The 18,813-nt window shown below is 40.2% G+C and overlaps 1 protein-coding gene across 5 annotated transcripts in view; it reads left to right on the forward strand.

Annotated features, from left to right (window-relative positions):
* GAPVD1 (GTPase activating protein and VPS9 domains 1) overlaps positions 1–14,398 on the forward strand; it is a 96,750-nt gene extending 82,352 nt beyond the window's left edge. For all 5 annotated transcript variants that reach the window (XM_007539991.3, XM_060200151.1, XM_060200150.1 and 2 more), the window contains 9 exons: positions 633–755; positions 2,779–2,908; positions 4,427–4,536; positions 4,841–5,000; positions 5,240–5,427; positions 5,901–6,114; positions 7,644–7,716; positions 9,419–9,616; positions 12,322–14,398. In XM_007539991.3, coding sequence (XP_007540053.1) covers positions 633–755; positions 2,779–2,908; positions 4,427–4,536; positions 4,841–5,000; positions 5,240–5,427; positions 5,901–6,114; positions 7,644–7,716; positions 9,419–9,616; positions 12,322–12,462 — 1,337 coding nt within the window. In that variant the 3' untranslated portion in view covers positions 12,463–14,398. The remainder of the gene's footprint in view (positions 1–632; positions 756–2,778; positions 2,909–4,426; positions 4,537–4,840; positions 5,001–5,239; positions 5,428–5,900; positions 6,115–7,643; positions 7,717–9,418; positions 9,617–12,321) is intronic.
* Positions 14,399–18,813: the final 4,415 nt, after the last annotated feature.

Consider the following 18,813-nt stretch of genomic DNA (forward strand, 5'->3'; position numbering starts at 1 on the left):
CACTCCCCAACAATGTCTAGATTCTCTAGGAGTGCTTCTGATACCACTGTGTGTACAAAAGTGCTCTTTTCCAGCAGCTACCGTGTCATGGTGATATTTAGTGAGTTAGAGTATGAAGATCTGAAGTTTTCACATGTGGTATAGAGAGAAAATTGTGAAAGAAGAATGAAGCAAGGCATTTTTATGACTATTTAAAATATTTAATTCTAAATTTGGATATTACTTGTCCTCCTTCAGCATGGAGATGTCTAAATAAATGAAGTCTGCAAATAAAAATGCATTGTTGGAAGTTCTGTTGGCATGAATTGCTAATAACAGTAATTTGACTATAAACACTTCAGAAACCCATCATCCATTCAGTCTGCACTGAACTTTTTGACACGGTCATGCAGAATTCTGGTGATGATGAGAAAGTGGATTTAATCCTCCCAATTTCGTGCTCTGGCAAGGCTCTCAGATCTAGAAATGGGATGAGTAGGTGGCTGCATGGTGCCTCTTAACATCGAGATATGTGCTCTTTTTAAACTTCACCACCTAATCCGCCTTCGGGATTATGCTACTGGTGTCATACTAACATGAGAGTTGGTACAAGCCAGAAGGACATAATTCTTTCCTTCTCCTTTCCCCTGCAGACGATCCCAGCCCCAGACTCAGTGCGCAAACCCAGGTTGTTGAGGATATTTTGGACAAATACAGGAATGCCATTAAACGAACCAGCCCCAGTGAAGGAGCAATGGCAAACTATGAAAGTACAGGTGATAATGAACACATAGTAACTTGTATCACAGTCACAAAAGCTGTCTGAATTGAAAGCTGCATTTTAATTGTTACTTTTGAAGAGCTGTCAAAAGAAAAATGTAATAATTCCCTAAAGCAAATTAGAGGGAGACAAGTGTGTGCAAAAACATAAGTACATCTAATACTTCTCAGGCTGGTAATGCAAATTGATTGATGGGGTACTCATAGAGAGTCTGAGTAGAGAGAATAACTTCCTATACCTCTTTACTTTGAAAGGCTTCTAAAAATATTTTATTTATTTATTTATTGGATAGAGACATAGAGAAATTGAGAGGGAAAGGGAACATAGAGAGGGTGAGAGGCAGAGACATCTGCAGCCCTGCCTCACCACTCTCAAAGCTTTCCCCTTACAGGTGGAGACTGGGGGCTTGAGCCTGGGTCTCTGCACATTGTAACACAGGTGCTCAACCAGGTGCACCACCGCCTGGCTCCTCTATTTTGAAAAGTTTTAACATAACAGAAAAGTTGGAAGGATAACATCAAGAAGGCCCATATACTTTATACTTAGACTTAGTATTTATTGACAGCTTGGCACATTTTCCCCATGTTTTATTTAAAATGATCTCCTGAGAATAAAGATATTTTTTTCTATAAGTACATCTAATATAGTATTATTATTAGACTAAGACTTTTATTCCACTTGACTTTATACTTGTATGTATCACTAGTATTGATTAATTAAAAATATAAAGGCAGTTATGCATACCACAGATGTGTGCTTGCTGCATGTGTGAGTTCATCTAGCTTGTTCTTGGGCCGTGGGAGAGGTCCTGATCAGAATAGGAGTCCTGAGCACCTCAGTCACCAGCTGGCCAAGTAGGAGGTTACACCAGAATTTTCTTCTCTTTTTAAATTTTTTTTAGATTTTATTATTATTATTTAAACAGTTTATTGAGGGGGTTAATGCTTTACAGTGCAATCACTGACATAATGTATACACTGTCATTATATCATAGGCCCCCAAGGTTTTCTTCTTACACTCCTTCCCCAGAGTCTTTTGCTTTGCTGCAATACACCAGTCCACGTTTCACTTTGTGTTCTCCCTCCCTAAAGTCCTTTGCTTAGTTAGGTACAGTACAACAGAATTTTCTTATTAAGCAGGGTTCCATGACTGTAAAATGAGTTTTATGTTAAGTGACTTTTGAAGTGCCTTTAGTTCTTTTGTTCAGTGACTCTGATTGTAGGACATTAAGTGTATTAATGTATGACTATGAGATAATTCAGCAAGCGGAGTTAATGTTTTACTATGTGTGAGGTCCTGGTTTTGATTTTCAGCACCACATAGGGACACCACATAGGGTTGTACCAAAGGAACTATATGGATGGTAGTATGGTACTTTGGTATCTCTCCCACTTGCTCCTCTCCATCTCTCCCTCTTCCTCTTCCCCTAAATATATAGAATAAGAAAGAATGCGATTTGAAAGGCTACTCAGCAGTGTCACCCGTGTATGAGACCCTTGGTTTATTCTCCAGTGCAGCATAAGTTAATGAAGACTTTTATAAATTATTTTAAGATTGATATTAGAAGTAAAATTGTTCTCTTCTTAGTACCTGCTCTCTTGACACATTATTAACTTAAAAACAAAACAAACAAAATAACATGGTGCCAGGGAATGATTCCAGGGCCTTGTACACGTGGGATACCACTAAACTGTCGGTCTGTCTAACCCAGTTTTCATTCAGTAGTTTTAGAGAGAAAGGTAGGGAGGGAGGGAGGGACATAGGAGAGAACGCCAGAGCACCACTTCACCACTCAGATGCTGTCCTTGGTGCTCTCACAGTGCCAGGGGTTGGACCCAGGACCTCACGTTTGCAAGACATCTTGTTTTAAGTATTTGAAGGTTTTTTTCTTCCTTTTTCAAAAAACTTTGATTGTAAAGCACGATGTTCATTTATTGTGAGTTTCTCTGAATGTCTACTAGAACCAGAATATTCCAAATTGACCTGCTTATCCTATTGGGGGGGTGGGTTTTGTTTAGAGGTTATGGGTGATGGTGAAAGTGCACATGATTCTCCTCGTGACGAAACACTACAAAACATCTCAGCTGATGATCTCCCGGATTCTGCAAGCCAAGCAGCCCACCCTCAGGACTCAGCTTTCTCCTACAGGTTATTATTATCTTTCTTTTTAATTGTCACCTTTGCAGCGATGAAATGTAAAATGTAGAATGAGGGGTTTGTGCAGTAGGGCACCAGGATAAGTGCACATAGTACTAAGTGCAAAGACCTGCACAAGGATTCCTATTCGAGAGTCCCTGGCTCCCCACCTGCTGGGGGTCACTTCACAAGCGGTGAAGCAGGTCTGCAGGTGTCTCTCTGTCTCTCTCCCTCTCTGTCTCCTCCTCCCCTCTCAATTTCTCTCTGTCTTGTCCAATAAAAAAAAAAAGTGGTCCGGGAGGTGGTGCAGTGGACAAAGCATTGGCCTCTTGAGCATGAAGTCCTGAGTTCAATCCCTGGCAGTACATGTACCAGAGTGATGTCTGGTTCTTCCTCTCTCTCCTTTCTCATAAATAAATTAAAATAAAAAGAAAAGGAAAGAAAAATGGCCACCAAGAGTAGTGGATTCATAGTGCTGGCACCGACTTCCAGCGATTATCTTAGAGTCAAAACAAACAACAAAAAACCACTTAAAGTAATAATAAAATGTAGAGTGAAATACTATTTCTGAGAATTTTCTCCAGTTTTACATATCATATATCAAACCATACACTTATTCAAGGAGTGAAAAATCGCATATTCTCACAAGGGTCATGCAAGTAGTTTGACTAAGTAACAGTGCCATTTTCCTTGTTGGTGGATAGAAAGGAAGAAAGTTGAACCAATCTCAGAGTTGTGGGCAGACCCTGCCCTCTGTTAACCTGCTGGGGCACTCTCAGTTTGTGAGTCCTCATCCCCAGGACAGGTATCTAGATTCTTATAGATCTTGAGAAAGAAAACAGCTTTAGGAAATTGTACCTTTGTTTCATAGTCCATGCAAACAGATATTATGTAATATGCATATTTCTATTATTGAAATTTTCAGATGAGGCAAAATGATGTGCCCCTTATCTAGATTCAACAGTTACTAATTCACTGCCAATATTATTTCTTACTTACCTTCCTCACAATTATTATTTAGAACTGGCTTTAAATAGCATATCATCTCACTTTTAAATATTAAAAAGCTTTGTAAATTTTTTCTATTGTAAAATTGATAGGTGTGACAGTTTTTTTTTTTATTTATTTATTTTTTTTAATTTACCAGAGCACTGCTCATCTCTGGTTTATGGTGGTGCAGGGGATTGAACCTGGGACTCTGGAGTCTCAAGCATGAGAGTCTCTTTGCATTAGCCATTATGCTGTCTACCCCCTGCCTCAGAGTTCTGAGCACATAGGATACTTGGTCAGCTTTATCTGTAAGTTACTTACTTTCTAGGAAGATACCAGTAGGTCAGCTGAGGTGAGCGAGCACATGATGGTCCTGCAGAGGCAAAGCAGACCTTGACCTGTTCTCTAAAAATGATCTTTCTTTTAGTGACCACTTAAAACATTTGAATTCTGAGCTAGCACAGTGATTTATATAGTAAATGCTCATGAAATAATAACACATAGATAATGAAACGGATGTATTTTCAACTTATTCTTCAGAGATGCGAAAAAGAAACTGAGGCTTGCCCTTTGCTCTGCGGATTCTGTTGCTTTCCCAGTGCTAGCCCATTCAACAAGGAATGGCTTACCAGATCATACAGACCCAGAAGGTAAACTGCTTACCTTTTTATTTGCTTATTTCTTTGTTTATTTTTCCTGTATTTACACATTGGACCAGTATTGCCAGTACTGAATCACACCATTGAAATTGCCAGTATTGAATCACACTTAACTTAGGCAGGGATTCTCTCTGATCAGACCAGTCCATTTATGCTAGTGTCCCTTTAACATACACTGATTACGGGTAATTCATTACAGTATCCTCTGATTGACAGCTGATACATGGTAAAACAAGAGTGGATGTCCCATACACATTCTCAACCATAACAGAATTCTTATTTTTTGTTTGTTTAGACAATGAAATAGTTTGCTTCTTAAAAGTTCAAATAGCTGAAGCAATTAATTTACAAGATAAGAACTTAATGGCTCAACTTCAAGAAACAATGCGCTGTGTGTGCCGCTTTGATAATAGGACCTGTAGGAAACTGCTGGCATCGATTGCTGAGGACTACAGGTAATATGGCCAGCCTGTTCGCCCTAGAGACCTGTTCTTCAGCTGTAAGTTCTTGCAGAATGGCTCCAATTTTTGAGCTGACGGCATGATTAGTCTTCAGGACATCCATGTGCTGCTAGACATGCTACTTTTCAAACTAATCTATAAAGCCATTTTCTTTTTAAAGAAAAATCAAGATGCTTAGTCACAAAATATGTCCTGTATATAGTTGATATCCTACAACACATTTTTCTTTTCAGGAAAAGGGCCCCTTATATCGCTTACCTCACTCGTTGTAGACAAGGCCTACAGACCACACAGGCTCACCTGGAAAGGTTACTGCAAAGGGTTTTGCGGGACAAAGAAGTGGCCAATCGCTACTTTACCACTGTCTGCGTGAGGCTACTGCTTGAAAGCAAAGAACATAAGATCAGGGAATTCATTCAAGGTAATTAAAGACTTAACAGATTAAGTGTCTGTCCAGTTATGTATTATTAGGAAGGTATGGAAATTTTTGTCTTACTAGCTCTTTAAGGCAGTTTCTTAAATTCTCAGCTGTTTTATGAATTCTTAGTTAAATCTTAATGTCAAACCAATACATTTCATTTTCATCCTGGACTGAATATGGTTAATAAAAAATGGGGAAAATTGATGATTTCAGATCCACACCATTTCCCTCATTTTTAAAAAAACAAAGCCTATAATTATACAAAGCCCTTTGCACCTAAACTTTTATGTCTGTTACCTTTTTTTTTATTTTAATGATTTGACTGTATATTCCCCTAAAAAAAACTCACACTCAGATACTATTGGTTTTAAGAACAAAGTATCTATATAGCCAGTTACTGAAATTATTTCTGAATTCCTCTAAAAGTTACTCAGGTAGCATGTTTTTAACAAGTTGTTTATTTTGCATTGGAGATTTTCAGAAGCTCACAGCAGCTGATGATAAAACTGCTCAGGTGGAAGATTTCCTGCAGTTCCTTTATGGTGCAATGGCCCAGGACGTCATATGGCAGAATGCAAGTGAAGAGCAGCTGCAGGATGCCCAGCTGGCCATAGAACGAAGTGTGATGAACCGCATCTTCAAGCTTGCTTTCTACCCCAATCAGGATGGAGACATACTTCGAGACCAGTGAGTGCTTCTACATTTAGAGCCTATTTACCAGCTAGCCCCATAGTTGAAAATGCAGCTATTTCCACTTTAGTCCCATCAGAGCTACAAGGTCAGAAAAGATTGATAGTTCACTAAGTAGAATGGATGAGACCCTGGGTTAAGGTACACACCACATGGGATGTCTGTACTTCATATACCTAATGAGGCTTGTTTTCTCCTCAGACCACCAGTTTTGGAATATGGAATAGGATATTTTTATAGTATCTACAAATTGTATTGCCCAGAGGACCTCTGAGCAGATTTTTCTTATCTCTCCTCCATGACATTTTGGAAGGTCTTATAGAGAGAGCATTAACACAGTGTTCTGAAAGGAAGCTGGGTTCTGGCCCTACTACATAATTGCCCTTTTGTAACCTGCAAATCTTTAACCTTTATCAGCCCTATTATTTTTTATTTTTTATTTTTTAATTTTTTTTTATTTTTTAAATTTTTTATTTAAGAAAGGATTAATGAACAAAAACATAAGGTAGGAGGGGTACAACTCCACACAGTTCCCACCACCCAATCTCCATAACCCACCCCCTCCCATGATAGCTTTCCCATTCTCTAGCCCTCTGGGAGCATGGACCCAGGGTCATTGAGGGTTGCAGAAGGTAGAAGGTCTGGCTTCTGTAATTGCTTCCCCGCTGAACATGGGCGTTGACTGGTCGGTCCATACTCCCAGTCTGCCTCTCTCTTTCCCTAGTAAGGTGTGTCTCTGGGGAAGCTGAGCTCCAGGACACATTGGTGGGGTCTTCAATCCAGGGAAGCCTGGCCAGCATCCTGGTGGCATCTGGAACCTGGTGATTGAAAAGAGAGTTAACATACGAAGCCAAACAATTTGTTGAGCATAGCCCTATTATTTTTATCTATAAAGGAAGAGGTTGAGTGTTCTGAGTCCTTTCTCTATTTCAAGCATCTGTGATTTTTGATACCTAGCTTTTGATTTTCTCTCTTAAAATTTTCTTTTAAATTATCTTTATTTATTTATTGGATAGAGAGAGCCAGAAATTGAGAGGAAGGTGGACAGAGAGAGGCAGAGAGACACCCGCAGACCTGCTACACCAGTTGTGAAGCTTTGGTATGTGGTGAAGCTTTCCCCCTGCTGGTGGGGACTGGGGCCTTGAACATGGGTCCTTGAGCATTGTAACATGTGCACTCAACCAGGTGCACCACCACCTGGTCCCATCTTTCTTTTTCTCTCAGTCTACATACTAATAGTGTGCTCAAAGAGCTTCTGACCTAAGGACTCCTCTCCTTGGAAGGTTTTGGTGTGGGAAAAGATTTTCACTCTCCCTGCATCCCCTCAGCCCTCAGCATTTCTAAGCATATCTCATGTGTGAGGCTTTTTGATATGCAGCACTTATCGCTATAAGATAGTCTTAACTGTAATTATAACCTGTGTCTAGAAATCTAAAGTGTTTTGAAAATATCAATTATGTCTTTTTTCCGCTTATTTTCTGAGCTTTATGTTTATAAATGTGTTTGGGGGATTTTTTTTTTTTCAGAGTTCTTCATGAACATATTCAGAGATTATCTAAAGTGGTGACTGCAAATCACAGAGCTCTTCAGATACCAGAGGTAAGACAAGTCTCCATTGCATAGGTGGGATTACTCATTAAAAAAATGCTTTGGGGACCAGGCACATGCTGCAGTGTGCAAAGGCCTTGGCTCAAGTTCCTGGTCCCCACCTGCAGAGAGGAAGCTTCACGAGTGGTGCAGATCTCTGTCTCTATTTCCCCCTTTTCTCTCTGTCTTTGTCCAAAAATAAATAAATAATTAAAAAGCGGCTAAACATACCACATGCATGCCACCAGTTTTTCAGGGGAATAGGATGTAGTTGCACAACGCCATTTGTATTAGATTCAATCCCACCTATAGCTGTAAAGTTACTGAGGATTAAAATCTCTGGCTTGAAAGGCACCTCAGCTGTGGAGAGGACGGAGAACATGCACTGAGGAGGCCCCGCCCTTAGGCCGCTCATTGTGCTCTGCCCTGCTCTGCTATCCATGGTCAGGTTTCTGCAGAAAAATCACTTTGAAAATTAGGTTAAGGGCCAGGCGGTGGCACACTTGCTTAAGCGCATACATTATAGTGTGCAAGGACCCAGGCTCAAGCCCCTGGTCCCCACCTGAAGGGGGAAAAGCTTCATGAGTGGTGAAGCAGGGCTGCAGGTGTCTCTCTGTCTCTCTCCCTCTCTATCTTCCTTTCCCCTTTCAATTTCTCTGTCTCTATCCAGTAATAAATAAAAATAGTAAAAATTATGTTGATTAAAATAAAAATAGAGGAGAAAAAAAAGGAGTAATCTGCTATATTCCAAAGAGAGAATTACTCCTCCAGGAAAGAGAATTGAATCAGCACGTGAAATGTCACCTCAACATTAAATTTCAGACCTTGACATTACCTTTTTTTTTTTTTAATTGCCACCAGGGTTATTCCTGGGCTTAGTGCCTGTCCATTGATTCCACTGTTCCTAGTAGCTCTTCCTCCCCATTTTATTACTACATTGAACAGATAGAAATTGCGGGGGGGGTCGTGGAGAAACCTGCAGACCTTTTTACTACTGATGAAGCTTCCCATTTGCAGGTGGGGAGTGGGGCCTCAAACCCTGGTCCTCCAGCATGGTAGTGTGTGTGCTCAAATGGGTGTGTCACTGCCCAGCCCCTGCATTAGCATTCTTCTGACTCAGACAACTCTTCGAAGTATGGAAATGGAAAGATTTCAGATATTTGAGCTTTCTGGCTATTTTATCAAAATGTATACTGAAGGAACATCAGTTATCATGATTTTCTTAAAAAGATTTATTAACAAGAGAGAGGCAAAGAGACAATGAAAGCAATACTGTGGCACATGAACTTGGGTCATCATGTCAAGTGCTTTGTCCACTGTGTCACCTCTTCATCTATAGCATAAATCTTTTTTGACTGTTATTTCTAGAATTACTACAGCAAAACTTCACATTCGTTTTTAAAATTATTTTCCTTTAAAAGTAGCTTGTGCTTTTGAAATCAGCTACTTCATATCCAAGATTCTATATAAACTATTTTAGAAACGTAAAGATTTTATGAATTCTGTATTATGTGTGATTGTATACCCTTCCTTCTGTTAATGGATATCTGGGTTGCTTTTTCTTTAAATCAGCGAGTCTTAAATGGGAGGAGGGGAACCCCAATCTGGTTTGAAAGAGAGGTTGCACACTTGCTCTTCTGCAAGATGTGGAGGTTGCTGAGATCATTACTCCTGGTTGCCGTTGGATTCAAGATCTGTCTGTGGTCTCACTTAGGTTTATCTCCGGGAGGCACCATGGCCATCGGCACAATCAGAAATCAGAACAATAAGTGCTTACAAGACACCCCGAGACAAAGTGCAGTGCATTCTGAGAATGTGCTCCACCATCATGAACCTCCTAAGCCTGGCCAACGAGGATTCCGTCCCAGGAGCTGATGACTTTGTCCCCGTCTTGGTCTTTGTGTTGATAAAGGTGGGTCCTTTAGCTGCTGTTAATAGAGTTTATTTGTATTTTGAGCAGAGTGATGTAGGGCTTCACATGATGTTACAGTCCTTGACTCCTTTGTAAGTCTCAAGCTCTGTGTTACCCCTAACGAGCCTATTGCCAAGGAAGAGTATGTTTTGGAGGGGGAAGCCTTGGTTTGATACGTTGCACTACATAACATGGGAAAATTAGATTCTTAAATGAGCATTCTCAGTTTTTATTTTTGTAAATATTTATTTATTTATTTATTCATTCTCTTTTGTTGCCCTTGTTTTATTGTTGTCATTGTTGGATAGGACAGAGAGAAATGGAGAGAAGAGGGGAAAACAGAGAGGGGGAGAAAGATAGACACCTGCAGACCTGCTTCACTGCCAGTGAAGCGACTCCCCTGCAGGTGAGGAGCTGGGGGCTCCAACTGGGATCCTTATGCCGGTCCTTGCGCCAGTCCTTGGGCTTTGTGCCACCTGCGCTTAACCCGCTGTGCTACTGCCCGACTCCCTCATTCTCAATTTTTAAAGCAGTGCCTGGGGTGGGGTTAAGTAGCTCACTTGGGTAGTATGCTGTTTGCCATTCATGTGACTCTGATTGGAGCATTGAAGATACTTGCTTCAGAGATATCCCTGGCAGCTGCAACTTCTACTGTGTTCCTAGTGACATACTTCTTAATGGCCTTGTCCTTGGGCACCCCTGGGTATAGGCTGCATGTAATTTCAGCCCTTTTTAACTATTGTTTCTTCTTTTCTTGGTCATTTTGGAAGCGAGGGCCCAAGAGAGCCCTATCATGTTACCTTGTTTTTTAAATTATTGATTAATTAATTAATTAATTAATTTCCCAGAGCACTGCTGAGCTCTGGCTAATGTTGGTGCAGGTGATTGAACCTGGGACTTTGGAAACTCAGGCATGAGAGTCTCTTTGCATAACCATTATGCTATCTTTTCCTCTCCCATTATCATGTTATTTTTATTTAAAAATTAAAATCTTTTAAAAATTATCTTTATTTATTGGATAGAGACAACTGGAAATTGAGAGGGAAAGGGGTGATAGAGGAGAGACACTTGCAACACTGCTTCACCACTTGTGAAACTTTTCCCCTGGGGACTGGGGGCTTGAACCTGTTTCCTTAAGCACAGTAACAGGCAAACGCTAGAAGAAGAAGCACTGTAACATGTGCACTCAACCACCTACCATGTGTTTTTTAAAGTGCTTCTTCTTTTGTCCTTTTTTTGACTTTAAAGATAAAGTTACATAATTCAAAAGGGTTTGAACTCTTACGTTTTTTTAATATTTGGGGAAAGGAAAGAGACCACACAATTTAGCTGTACACAGCAACCAGGTCCCTGTAACACTTGAGTGGTTTAGTCAACTCAGCCCACCTATTGATGTCTAAGGTATATTTGATGTATATCTTACTAATTCTTAGTGTGTTAATTCTTAGTGTGTCTAGTACTTAGCTCATCTGAACTCTTATTTTCAGAGTCAGAAGTCTGTAAGATTAGTGTGTGATCAGTCTAATTCTTCCTGTTGGCATTGTGCTTCTCTCTCCCATATGTGATATATCCAGTCCCTGTACTGAGTCAGTTTAATTAGTTTTGAGGGGCTAGACTGTAGTGTAGCTGGTAATACATACTACTGTGTGCAATGACCCAGGTTCAAGCCTCAGTCCTCACCTGTAGCGGGAGGCTTCATAAGTGGTGGAGCAGGCTGCAGGTGTCTTTTTCTCTCCTCCATCTCTTCCCACCCCTCTCACTGCTTCTCTCTGTGATAATTTAAAATAAAAATATCCCCAAAACTTAATTCTGAAGTTTCTTTCCTTCTTTTCTTTCTCTCTTCCTCCTCCACTCCCTCTCTTCCTTCCCACTCCTTTTCTTCTCCCTTTCCTTTCTTTTCCCTTCCCTTCCCCTTCCCCTCCCTTTTCTCTTCTTTTCTTTTTTTTTTTTTTTTTGACTTAGCTCTGACCATTGGTGGTACTGGAGATCAGACCTGGGACCTCTCACATGCATATCCTGTACTCTTTTGAACTATCTTCTTAAACTAGTTTTACAGAACAGACTTTAGCATTTCCTTCTAACCACTTAATACACCTATGTCTTTCCTTTCCACGTGAAAGAAGTGAAAAGGCAGACGCTCTCTTTTGTAGTTTTGCTTTCTTCTTACTTCAACTTATTCTACTTGGAATTAATTGACAGGTACTTGGCTCAACTTGTCTACAGCACTTAGTTTATTATATAACATTCTGAATAATCAGGTCCACTGGGATTAATCAGCTTCTTTAAAGACTAATGAGGTTAAGTGACTTGCAGCCATAAAAAGGTCTGGATAGTTCACTTGGGATTTTAACCCGAGTTGATTGTTCATATGCGGTTGCTACTCATAGTAATTAGGATTTACTACCAAGAAAGGAAGTTTGAGAATATTTTCAAATGGGCTGGTATCTCTTTACAAAAATATGTATGTGCTAATTTGAATGATTAACAAACATTTACTTGTTTTAATGAGATGAGAGACCAGAGCACTGCTCAGTTCTGATTATGGTGGTGTTGAGGACTGAACCTGTAACCACCAGGCCTCAGCTATGGAAAGTCTGTTACACTACCATTATGATATCTCCCTAACCCTTAAACATTTTTTTTTTTTTTGGCAGAGTTCTACATCGGAGTACTTGACTTTTTCCCCCCTCTCTTCTTTTCTCTAGGCAAATCCACCCTGTCTGCTGTCCACTGTTCAGTATATCAGTAGCTTTTATGCCAGCTGCCTGTCTGGAGAGGAGTCGTATTGGTGGATGCAATTCACAGCTGCGGTGGAATTTATTAAAACTATCGATGACCGGAAGTGACCAGGACCCATCAAGGCAGCAGGCTGTTAGGTGGACAAACAGATCTTTAAGCAAATGTACCAGCTCTTTGAAGGCTGAAGATTGTTTTGTATAATACTGTACAGCATTCAGACATTTTAAAAACAGATGTTTACTAAACAGATTAATGAGCTAACAAGCAGGTTCTCTTTTCTTTGGGCTCTTTTCCTTTCTCAGCTGCATTTTTTTTTTCCTTTCTTCTTGTCCCCACGTAGAGAATAGCACTGCAAAAAGGGACCACACTTTTCAAATATTTTGAAATCTTAAAATACAAAACAAAAATCTAAATTCTTAAATCTCTATACATGAATGGCCATCCTTTCCTTTTATTTAAAAAAAAAAAGGATAGTACACCTCTTTCAAGATGCTGTCTAATCTTAATTATGCATCTAACTGGAAGGAAAATACCAGCTGCACTGAAGACTATAATAATGGTGACATTAGTGGCATCATCTATAAATAACATGCACCTAAATTGAAGAGATAAGGAAATGTAAATATAATATATATTTATATTTTATGTAATATGGACATCTTCAGATTCTAATAAACAAGGAATATTGCTGTTAGTAGGTTGTGATGTACCCTCTTGTGAAATGATTTCCTTGACAAAATTTAAGCTGAGCTTAAAAGCAAAAAACCAAAAAGTACACAGGTATTAATTGAAGTATGATACAGGTGACTTTTAGATGTGGAGTTTGATGTACAGGACTTGCCTTTGATGAGGGGTAGAAAATCATAGAGTAAGTCACTTCAGACACTTCTCACCATGGATATCTTAGAACCTGCAGTAGGAGATAGATTCTTTAATCTCCATATATTACATTAAAAGGAACAGTAGCTATTTAATACTTTATTGTGGTACTTCTCATCTGAAATACTAAATAGAGTGTAGAAACCCCTAACCAAACTCCTTATAAACTGTTAATTGTAATATATTTTTGATGACTATTCACATTGAATGCACAGACCAGGAATTCAGTGAATGTCATTTTTTAAAAAACTAATTTCTATTGTCTGCTCTAGTGATAACAAGTTTTACTAGTGATAAACTATTTTAATCAACCATACTATTCTTATGGAAAAAAAATCTATTTTGGCAGTTTTATGTGCCTTTATTTCCCTCTTCTGAAAAGTAAGTATGTGTTTCAATATTTTGGTTTGATTGTATATTGATAATTAATCAGGAATGGGTTTTGGTGTCTAAGAAATTGGCCAAGGAGGTGCACCAAAGCCTCAAGCACAAGTCTTGTACATACATCATCACTGGTTTCAATTTGTATGTTTCCTAAACATGTCTAGCTTCTTTTATAACAAACATTACCCCCTACTTTGAGTCCCTTGTTGCTGGTAGCATTTCCAGGCATTTTTAAGGGCACTGTGACAGACAGCCTTGAGCAGACAAATACAGGGGCTGTCTACTTCTCTCCAAGATCTCTATTTCATTGTGCCTAAAGGAGCTGGATTTCTTTATGTCTCCACCTCTTCTCATTTATTTGTTTTAGAATTTTATATTAATAAGTTTCATGGGAGTGTGGGATGTGGTTCCTGCCTTTTAAAGAGAGATCAAAACTAAACGAGTACTACAAAATGTCCTTTTGAATGTTAGTTTAAGAACTGTGTATATAGAGTCATGTACTTCATGGGCTGTAATGTCTAACTTGCCTGGGTATTAGAAGTTAAATTCCATCATGAATATTTTATAGTAAGACAACTGTCTAATGTGATTTCTAAGACCTACAAGGGATCCATCTACTTCAGTATTGAATTCAATAAATGTTAAGTCAGTAGAAGAGTTGGAATAGTTGAAATGTATTATTATGGGATTTAATGTCAATGAGAGATTTTTCTCCTCCACAATGGTTGCTGAATCTCCCATGTCACCACTATGGAAATAAATATAAAGATGTGGACACTGCAGAGGGCTTTTTTCTGTGGAGGACAAAGTGATGAGTTTGAGCTTTAGTGCTCCCAGGAGGCAGGAGATAGGAGCCTGTGGTGCTTGAGCCATGTTGAGGTTAAGCCTTGGAGATTTGGTATCTGAGTTACATCTGAGGTGCTGAGGTCTTGCCTCAGGTGCTGGCAGAGAAGCACAGTCCAGGGGCAGCTAGGTTTCCTTCTGGAAATGCTGTCAGGAATAAAGGCTCTTTCAGCATTAGTTGTCACTGGGCTGGTTTCATGACGGACTTAACTGCAGTGCTGATTTCTGAATTTAGGAATTACTAACTATTGGCAGGGTAGTGGTGACTGTGAGGTAGGGAGCCATTTGATTTTCTCTTTCAGAAAAGGTGAACAGTTCTTCAAATATTTTTTTTTAATTTTTTTATTTAAGAAAGGATTAATTAACAAAACCATAGGGTAGGAGGGGTACAACTCCACACAATTCCCACCACCCAATCTCCATTTCCCACCCCCTCCCCTGATAGCTTTCCCATTCTCTATCCCTCTGGGAGCATGGACCCAGGGTCATTGAGGGTTGCAGAAGGTAGAAGGTCTGGCTTCTGTAATTGCTTCCCTGCTGAACATGGGCGTTGACTGGTCGGTCCATACTCCCAGTCTGCCTCTCTCTTTCCCTAGTAGGGTGTGTCTCTGGGGAAGCTGAGCTCCAGGACACATTGGTGGGGTCTTCAATCCAGGGAAGCCTGGCTGGCATCCTGATGACATCTGGAACCTGGTGACTGAAAAGAGAGTTAACATACGAAGCCAAACAAATTGTTGAGCAGTCATGGACCCAAAGCTTGGAATAGTGGAGAGCAAGTGTTAGGGAGGTACTCACTGCAAACTCTAGTGTACTTCTGCTTTCAGGTATATATTTTGCAGTAGTTTATGGATACATGTGAACATAAGCTCTCTCTCACAGAAACTGGTGTATATCTAGGTTATGGGACTTTGTTAGAAAGTGAACCACCTGAGATGAAATTAGAGTGTACTATAAAAGGAAAGGTCTCACCCGAGTAATGAAGCTGAAGGGTTGTCATTCCACACGTGAAGTCTCTGGACACAGTCTGAGGTGAAGCATGTTGAGGTGGCAATCGTTGGGTTGGTTAGGTTGTGATCGGCGGATGCCTTCAAATATTTCTAAGTGCTTCCTCCTAATATTTATTTCAACATGAAGGATTTGTGCCAAAAGTTCAGAACCACCTATAGGAAACACTTGGGTAGCCACTCATTATTACTTGGAATTTATTAAGAAACGAATGTTAAATGAGGAGGAGATGGTGGCTCAATTCACTAAACTATTGTAGTTTTTTTAAATTAATTTTTAAAAATTTTATATTTATTTATTTTCCCTTTTGTTGCCCTTTTTTTTACTGTTATAATTATTGATGTTGTCATTGTTAGATAGGACAGAGAGAAATGGAGAGAGGTGGGAAGACAGAGGGGGAGAGAAAGATAGACACTGGCAGACCTGCTTCACTGCCTGTGAAGTGACTCCCTTGCAGGTGGGAGGCTGAGGGCTTGAACCGGGATCCTTACGCTGGTCGTTGTGCATTATGCCACCTGCGCTTAACCCACTGCACTACTGCCCGACTCCCGAAATATTGTAGTTTTAACTTCTCGAATGAAAGACAAGTTTGTATTTTATATCAATATTTTGCTTCTGGAGAAAAGTAATAACAATACAGAATGAAGATTAGCTTTCTTTGTAAAAGTTATTTTTTGTATATATATTTATTTTCCCTTTTGTTGCCCTTGTTGTTTTTATTGTTGTTGTAATTATTATTGTTGTTATTGGTGTCATCGTTGCTAGATAGGACAGAGAGAAATGGAGAGAGGAGGGGAAGACGGGGAGAGAAAGATAGACACCTGCAGACCTGCTTCACCGCTTGTGAAGCAAGTCCCCTGCAGGTGGGGAGCGGGGGGCTTGAACCGGTATCCTTACAGCAGTCCTTGTGCTTCACGCCACATGCGCTTAACCCACTGTGCTTCTGCCCGACTCCCAAAAGTTATTTTTTTTAAAGATCTGTTTTATATAAAACACCTTCTCTACCTTAGATCAAGTCTCAGCCATAGTTACAGATTCTTCTGCTTTTTCTTTTTAAAAACCTGCTTATAAAAGCCTTTTTATATAAACGTTAAATCACTGTAGTATGAGAATTAGGCTTTGTGAAGGATTCAAAATAGATGTGATGCATGGATTTTCCTTTCTGGTGTCTTTGAAGCTTCCAGTATACTTATGTGTCCTTGAGGTACATAAGCAAGAGGACACCCCTATCCCTCAAAATGGTGATAGGACTGGTCCTGCCTTGACTTTGTAGCTGAGTGCACACTCATCCGCTTCCAATTGCATGCCATGGCAGTTCAAGATTGAGCTAAGTAAAGATGTTTTAATTGAATGAGGTTTTCAAAATCCCTTTCTCTGATGTCATTGATGTGAAAAGGGAAAGCAGGAATGCACTCAGTTATTCATGGGTGGCATAGCAGGGATAGAAATGGGGGTGGCGGTAGCACAGCGGGTTAAGCACACATGACGTGAAGCACAAGGACTGGCGTAAGGATCCTGGTTCGAGCCCTCGTCTCCCCACCTGCAGGGAAGTTGCTTCACAGGCAGTGAAGCAGTACTGCAGGTGTCGTATCTTCCTCCCTCTCTGTCTTCCCCTCCCCTTTCCATTTCTGTCTGTCCTATCCAACAATAACAACAATGATAATAATAACTACAACAATAAACCAACAAGGGCAACAAAAGTGGGGGGGAAATAATTATATATATATATAATGTAGTATAGTGGACTTGATCTACTTGTGTGTCTTGGAGTTTTAATCTCCATTCCTTCTTTGTTTTCTTTAGGGAACCCCCCCCCACACACACACACACACTTTTAAGTCTCCTGCCATAAGGGGGCAGGGGGAATGTTCCTTAAAGAAAAAAAAGCAGGAATGGAGAATGGAGAGACGGAAAATCTTTAAGTGTGCTTGGAATTTTTAGTAAATAGATTAATGGTGATGAAATATTTGGAATGCCAAAATGCTGGAGAGCCTTGCCAGATTAATAATTACTCAATGATTTTTTTTTTTTTTTTTGATTTTTAGAATGTAGGCTAGCCAAGAAGTAGGATGATCAGGAACAACTTGATTACTCTTGAGATCCTTTAGAGAAAGGAAGACACAGCCTGCACTGGTGCTAATTGTTGCTGAGCTGTAGAGTCCCGGGGGATCCTGTGTTCAGCAACAGTTGCATGCAGGAGAGAGGATGTCCTCCCCACGTGGCTGAAGGCAGGCACCGGGGCAGCGGCCTTCAGAACCCACCTCTGCTGAGTTGCTGCTCTGTCTCATTTATCGTATCCTTCCCATGTCCCACCCGTGTTAGAGAGTATCATTCTGCCTCTCCTCTTGAAACTCACAGAACCTTAGGTCAACCTTCAGTTAATGAGCTTGCCTAATCTTGTATGTGTACAGGACACCTGCCCGGTCTTCTCATGTGATTATGATGTATGATATCATTCTGTAAAACTGATTTAAAAAACCCAATTAATCCACTGGGTTTTATGTTTCCAGTCATCTATTTTGTATTCCAAAACATCTCTGAGAACTTTGTAACTTCTCAGATATTACTAGTGTTCACAAAGCCACACTTGCCTCTTTGATCTGAACAGAAGGACATTTGTTCAGTGCAGTAGAGGACAGAACCAGAATGATCCAGCAGTTACTAACACGATGGTGAACATTTAGTGTTTTAGCACAGCTCCTGCGTATCCCCTTGTGTTTGGTAGCTGCCTGTCAGCTTAGTTTGGAGAGCAGATTCCAATCACTGTGTTAAGTGAAGCCTTTATTAGTCTTGAGGGGAGATTTTGTTAGACAAGGAGCCCTTGTCTCAGAAGCAAGCTCATTCTTCAGGCTTCTCACAGACGAAAAGTTGCTCTCCTGATAATGATTACACTTTGTTGAGGAGGAAACACTTAAAAATTTGACAAAGGCACAGTTCTCATTCAGTTTGTTCAGCGTTAAAATTAATGCTGCGACTTGTCTAGAACTGTGAATGGGATTCCTCTTTTCTTGCCAATTTGGATTTACTTATATCCTCACACATCTGTTCTATAGGGGCCCACTCAGCCCTTTCTTTTTTCTTTTTTTAATTATTGTTGTTGTTATTGGATAGGACAGAGAGAAATCGAGAGAGGAAGGGAAGACGGGGTGGGGGGAAGAAGACAGACACCTGCAGACCTGCTGCACAGCTTGTGAAGTGACCCCCCTGCAGGTGGGGAGTCAGGGGCTCCAACTGGGATCCTTATTCCCATCCTTGTGCTTTACACCATGTGCACTTAACCTGCTGTGCTACTGGCCCCTCCCTCGCCCCAGTGGCTCTTTCGCTATCCCTAAAGGCTGCTGAGCTAG

This window comes from Erinaceus europaeus, chromosome 10 (assembly GCF_950295315.1).
Source record: "Erinaceus europaeus chromosome 10, mEriEur2.1, whole genome shotgun sequence".
NCBI lineage: Eukaryota > Metazoa > Chordata > Mammalia > Eulipotyphla > Erinaceidae > Erinaceus > Erinaceus europaeus.